The 5,558-nt window shown below is 34.7% G+C and overlaps 2 protein-coding genes across 5 annotated transcripts; both read right to left on the bottom strand.

Annotated features, from left to right (window-relative positions):
* Positions 1-451: 451 nt before the first annotated feature.
* On the bottom strand, positions 452-2,263 carry LOC120068396 (30S ribosomal protein S13, chloroplastic-like). The gene is made up of 3 exons (XM_039020151.1): positions 2,036-2,263; positions 912-1,136; positions 452-803 (listed from the first exon to the last, which is right to left on the bottom strand). Exons 1-3 carry the CDS (start codon positions 2,144-2,146, stop codon positions 636-638), a joined length of 504 nt encoding a protein of 167 aa, XP_038876079.1. The 5' UTR covers positions 2,147-2,263; the 3' UTR covers positions 452-635.
* Positions 2,264-3,341: 1,078 nt separating this feature from the next.
* On the bottom strand, positions 3,342-5,199 carry LOC120068395 (small ribosomal subunit protein S13, mitochondrial-like). 4 transcript variants are annotated; one of them, XM_039020148.1, is made up of 4 exons: positions 5,063-5,199; positions 4,246-4,421; positions 3,811-4,023; positions 3,342-3,727 (listed from the first exon to the last, which is right to left on the bottom strand). In XM_039020148.1, exons 2-4 carry the CDS (start codon positions 4,306-4,308, stop codon positions 3,560-3,562), a joined length of 444 nt encoding a protein of 147 aa, XP_038876076.1. In that variant the 5' UTR covers positions 4,309-4,421; positions 5,063-5,199; the 3' UTR covers positions 3,342-3,559. The 4 variants fall into 4 exon arrangements, with proteins under 4 accessions (XP_038876076.1, XP_038876075.1, XP_038876077.1 ...); XM_039020147.1 differs by having other exon boundaries at positions 4,246-4,310; positions 5,063-5,144; XM_039020149.1 differs by lacking the exon at positions 5,063-5,199 and adding an exon at positions 4,935-5,062.
* Between the last annotated feature and the right edge of the window lie 359 nt (positions 5,200-5,558).

Below are 5,558 nucleotides of genomic sequence, written 5' to 3'. Positions count from 1 at the left end.
AAGACATCTTTGTAACTTTTAGGTGTTTAAAAAAGTATTTTCAAGTGCAAAAGAAAGTATTTTTAAGCATTTAGATAGTCAATCCAAACATACCTTGTTAGTAGGTATCAAAACTTCAATATTAGTCATATTAGAGACCGAATAAAATAAAATGTGTTTACAACATAATGTATGCAATAGGATGTTTTCAATGCTCTTGGATGAAATCTACTCCTTTTTATATCAGTTAATTACCGTTCCAAAAGATTACAGTGGTAAAACGAGTATCTACAAAAGATTATAGTAAAATTCTAAATTATTAACTAAAAATTTCCCAGTGATATTCTAATAACAATTATAAAATTTTGGTCTACAGAGCTTTTGTAAACATATATACCCTTTGTATCTATACTTATTATTTGGTTGGTTGCTTAATGAACTAAATGATCAATTGAAGATAACACCACTCATATACAGATGATTCGGCATTTATCAAAGAGGGTGAGCACATATGTAAAGTAGAATATGGCACAGCAATAAAACAGAGTATTTGCAAGAAACTATATTTCCATGAGGAAAATAGATGCAATTCCAGAGTTAAAACAATACATCTCAAAGGTTTTAGAAGAGATTTACTCGGTTCGATCGCAAAGACCTCAACGAGGAGCCTTCTTCTTCCCTGCAATAGCAACCTTCTTACCCTTCAAGGTTCTGCAGTTGTTTTTCGTTCGCTGTCCTCTGCAAGGCAACCCCTGAATGTGTCGAATCCCTCTATAACACTGAATCTCTTTCAATCTCCTTATGGCAAGTGCATTGAAACGCCTCTGCAAAAACCAACAATCGCCATTTATGATCACTTCACACAAGTATAGAGACAACCAACGTTTGTAATTTTAACACACACACACAGATAGAGAAAGAAAGTGAGAGACCAGATCTCCTTCAATCATGTACTTGGAAACTTCATCTCGGATAGATATTAGTTCCTCCTCAGATAAGTCCTTGGTTATCTTATTCTCCACGTTTAGATCAAACAGTATTTTCTTAGCATTGTTGCGACCAATACCATGTATATATTGAAGGGAGTATTGAACTCGCTTGTTGTTTGGTATCTCAACTCCTCCAACACGTACACACTTGATTTGAAGACCACGAACCTGAAGAAAATTGAAGGAAGAAAAATGAGGGATCATTCAAGAAAAGCCAGAATTCCGTTAAATCACCTATCAACCAAAAAAGCTTCAACTGGTAGGTTACAATAAATTTAGATACATGAACACACCACTCCTCTTAGCGACCTTGAAAATTTGTAGGTCCTACAAGTAGAAATCAACATTAATTGATAATGTACAAAGTACGAATACAAGACCTCCTACACTAATACCTTTGTTAACTCAACAATCTACCCAAAATCCTACGTTAATGGATTACAGTAAATTTAATTATACCAAAACTTCAACAAGGATGAAGTTGATAATGTCAATTGTCAAGCATAGACTAGCGTGTCGAATTGCCATTTAAGGTCAGCCATCAATCCGCCGAATCTCCTCTTTCAGTCCAATTATATCTGCTTAATCTTTATAATCAATCATGCATAGACAGGTCGAGAGAAACTGGGACAGATATTAAGGATTTTATTATTATAGTTTTGTTTTTTTTTTTGGGGGGGGGGGGGGGGGGGGGGGTGTTGGATTTAGGATCATGAATTTGGTTCCTCTAGAGTCTAGAGAACAGCAGTTAGGGAAAGGAAATGCAGAAACTTATGTTTCATCACAATGTTCAATGAAGATAGAGATAAATTAGTGTAGAGAGTATGTTATGAAATAATAGTTTCAAAGAATCAACGTGCAATACTAGTACATACGCAAAGGGAACGCAGAAATCAAGAAGACAATGGAACGTGAATTAAGAGAAAACGAAAAAGAACTTGCAGGATACATGTATGTGGAATAGAATTGGGGAAAACCCCTCCACATGCTAAACAAAGATGCATGAAATTAAAGCACGAGGAAATGAAGGAAATGGAAATTGTAGAAGGGAAGAGGGTAAAAATGACCTGAGGGTTTGAAATGGGGAAGGAGAGGGTGTTAGAGAGAGGATTGGAGTTCCGAGCATTGCAGATAACGGAAAGCGAAGGAGCGAGGGGCATTGCTAAACTCTGCGCCATTATCTTCCAACTCCTCAATCAACAAACACCAATCAGTAAAGTTCAGCACATTAGGAATACCAACGGGATTTCAATTCGACTCCCAGCGGCTCTCTGGTTTCGGTTTCAGTACCTTATCTTCTTCATCCCACTCCAAGGATATGGATAAAGGCTTAAGCTCAAACAAATTCACAGGCCCAACTCTTTGTCCAATTAAACTGGGCTTCACCCAACAATATTCCCAACTAAATGCCCAGGCCCACGCTTTATTCCCCCATTTCCCTTTTTTTTTTTTTAAAGGTATTGTAATATTATTCTCCATTTCCCCCGTTTCCAAATACAAATACGTTCCTAACTACCATTTCTTTTTTTTTTTTTTTTGGTAAATATTTTAAAAATTTTATGTAAGGTCAAATTATAGATTTTGGCCTTCCTCAGCACTACATACTTCTTCTATTGAAGGGTGTATAAGTTTGGATTGCAAGTGTATTTTAATCAATTTTATCAAAAGTATTTAAATAAAAATCTTAAAAAAAAACACTTTTTTCATGGTTTAGTTGTGTGAAGAAGTCCTAAGAAAAAACAATAATTCCAATTAATCAAACGTTTCATTCCCATTGCTCGTACGTGTTCTTGAACTTTTAAAAAATGCTTACTTTGGTATATGCTATTAAGATTATGTCAACTCTTAAACATGATGATGAGATAACTTGTAGTTTTTGTTAACTAGATTACCAAATAAGTTAAGTCACGCTAAAAAATCTAATGTTTTAATTTTGAATTAAGTGATAAAACAATTTTCTATGCAAGATCTCAAAAGCCATTTTGCATTCAAAATTTTGACTATTCACTATACTAACGTATTGGTTATTGATATTTTACTTCACCTCCATCTTATTCAACTCATGCTAAATGCAATTTCATCATTAAGCAAATTTAATCTTCAAAGAGTTAACATAATCTTAACAATAGAGATTAAAATAAGCACTTTTTAAAAGTTTAAGGACTAAAACAGATGTTTTTGAAAGTTTAGAAATCAAGATAGACCAAGATTCAAAGTTCAAGAATCAAAATAGAATTTAAATCGAATAAAAACCATTTTTTATGAAAAAAGTTTAAATAAAAATTATTTTTTTTTTAAGAAGAAACATTTTTTTTTTATCTAGACCCATAGTCACTAACTTGGTGAACACATCGCACAAACTACAAATAGTTGGACATGAAATCGTTGACCAGTCTTAATAAGTTTAAGAACATCTGAAACGTTTCTGAAGCCATTCATCCCCATCCTATAAAGAATTCTTCACTGCATAATAAACAAAATTTCAAACAATTTGGGAGTAAGAAGAAATTATGGAACTTGTATGAAATCCTAATATGTTTATAATTAGCTCCACAATGCAACAAGAGAGAAGGAACTACAGAACCATTTGCTCAACGAAAGGCTTTCTTATTTCCAATAACAAAGATCTGCTTTGACTTCATAGTCCTAGCATTGGTCTTTGTTCGTTGGCCTCTACATGGTAATCCTTGCTCATGCCTAATCCCTCTGTAGCACTTAATGGCCTGCAACCTAGAAATGTCCTTCTTAACACAATTACTCTGCAAGAAAAACATCTTGTTAGGCCTTGCCCACATATATGTGAAATTCATGGGAAGAAAGTTAGAGAAAGACACCAATTTACCAACTCATGTCCGACCGTGTACTTGGAAATTTCGTCCACAAGATCAACCAGCTCTCTTTTAGTCAAATCCTTGGCAAGCTTGTTCTCCAAGTGAAGCTCAGAAAGAACTTGGTTTGCTCTCGATCGGCCAATTCCGTTAATGTACTGAAGCGCATATTTGAGCGGCTTGTTATTGGGAATCTCCATACCTGCTCTTATGTGAATCGATTCGATCTGCATATATCATCCAACACATTCTTTCACCTCATACAAACATTCAAAACCTTCTAACGCAACCAATGCATGAACTCGAAATCAAATTGAATAAGGAAACTCCAAATACAGGAAAGAACTAAGAGAAATGAATCAATCGAATTCCACAGAGGTTCACAAGCCACCTTAAAATTCTTGTCACATTGCAATCAACAAATAATTAGGGGAGATTAGTGAACTCACTCGTTGGAAGCGATGACGAAGAGCATTAGAGACAATCCCCAACGAACATCGAACTCCAAACATCTCTACAAGGCGGAGAGTTCCAAGTGAAGCCGAAGGGAGATTTCAAACAACGGCAAGGGAGAGAGAGACTAACTAGATATATCAACACTTCAACACTCCTCTTCACTCGTGACCTTAAAAATTTGTAGATGGTCCAACAAGTGAAAATTAATAATAATTGGAACGTGAGTATTATTTTACTGGGGTTCAAATACAAGACTTCTACTCTAATATCTTACTAATTCAGCAATCAAACAAAAAAGTCTAAGTTGATGGATTATCAATAGTTGAACAAGGACAAACAGGCTAATGTCAAGCATCAATAGGTTAAAGAATTTGGTTACTCTAGACAATAGCAGTTAGGGAAAGGAAATGCAGAACTTTTACTATATCACACTATTCAATCAAGATAGAGATAAATTACTTCCAAATAGAGATACAGACTTACGGTGTAGTATCGTAACTGAGGAGGAATCAAGGAAAAACTGTAGAGACTATGTTGTGTGATATTAGTTTCAAAAAATCGAGCTGCAATACTCGCATACACGCAAAAGGGAACGCAGAAATCAAGAAGAGATGGAACAAGAATCAAGAAACATATACAATCTGGAATCAAGAGAAGACAAAAACAAACTTGCAGGACGTACATATAATTAGGGAAAACCGCTCCACATCTTAAAGCATGCATGAAATTAAATAGCACCAGAAAATGAAGGAAATGGAAATTGTAGAACCCAACAATTGTAGGTTGGGGTGGGAAGAAGAGAAAAATTACCTGTGGGTTTGAATGGAGTTCCGAGCATTACAGCTAACGGAGAGCGAAGGAGCGACGTGAGGGGCATTGCTCTTGCTAAGGTCTATTCTTCGGCCACACGAAAGCCCGCGATTTCAAATCCAACCCGCCTGCCCAAGAAAGCCCATCCCAATTGCTTCATCTCATGGCATCTTCACCAGGCCCAAGTCCGACCAATTATAATAGTTTAGACGGAAAACAAGAGATTTTTATATAAAACATCCTCTTTACGCCAAATATTTTTAAAATGTCTTTAAATTTGATTTTTTTAAAGAAAGTCTTTTAATATTATTTTTAGACAAATTTACCCAAGATATATTTAAAATATGATTTTTTTTTTTCAAATGGAGAGAGAAAATGTATTTATTTATTGAGATTTTTTCCTTTATTTAATTTAATTAGAGAGAGAAAATGCATGTAATGAGATTTTATTTCTTATTTTCGTTGGTTTACGTATTGTATTTTTTTTTTTTTTTTT

This window comes from Benincasa hispida, chromosome 12 (genome assembly GCF_009727055.1).
Source record: "Benincasa hispida cultivar B227 chromosome 12, ASM972705v1, whole genome shotgun sequence".
In the NCBI taxonomy this organism is placed as follows: Eukaryota; Viridiplantae; Streptophyta; class Magnoliopsida; order Cucurbitales; family Cucurbitaceae; genus Benincasa; species Benincasa hispida.
The sequence above is the reverse complement of the archived record's forward strand: the minus strand, read 5'-3'. Positions and strand labels throughout refer to the sequence as shown.

Excerpts from the sequence above, each read along its gene's own strand:
- LOC120068396 (XM_039020151.1), bottom strand. The coding sequence starts at position 2,146 with ATGGCGCAGAGTTTAGCAATGCCCCTCGCTCCTTCGCTTTCCGTTATC. Across the intron at positions 1,137-2,035 it reads TCCCCATTTCAAACCCTCAG|GTTCGTGGTCTTCAAATCAA; the intron begins GTCATTTTTACC and ends AATTTTCTTCAG. Across the intron at positions 804-911 it reads ACATGATTGAAGGAGATCTG|AGGCGTTTCAATGCACTTGC; the intron begins GTCTCTCACTTT and ends TGGTTTTTGCAG.
- LOC120068395 (XM_039020147.1), bottom strand. The coding sequence starts at position 5,129 with ATGCCCCTCACGTCGCTCCTTCGCTCTCCGTTAGCTGTAATGCTCGGA. Across the intron at positions 4,311-5,062 it reads AACTCCATTCAAACCCACAG|AGATGTTTGGAGTTCGATGT; the intron begins GTAATTTTTCTC and ends TCCGCCTTGTAG. Across the intron at positions 3,728-3,810 it reads ACACGGTCGGACATGAGTTG|AGTAATTGTGTTAAGAAGGA; the intron begins GTAAATTGGTGT and ends TTTTTCTTGCAG.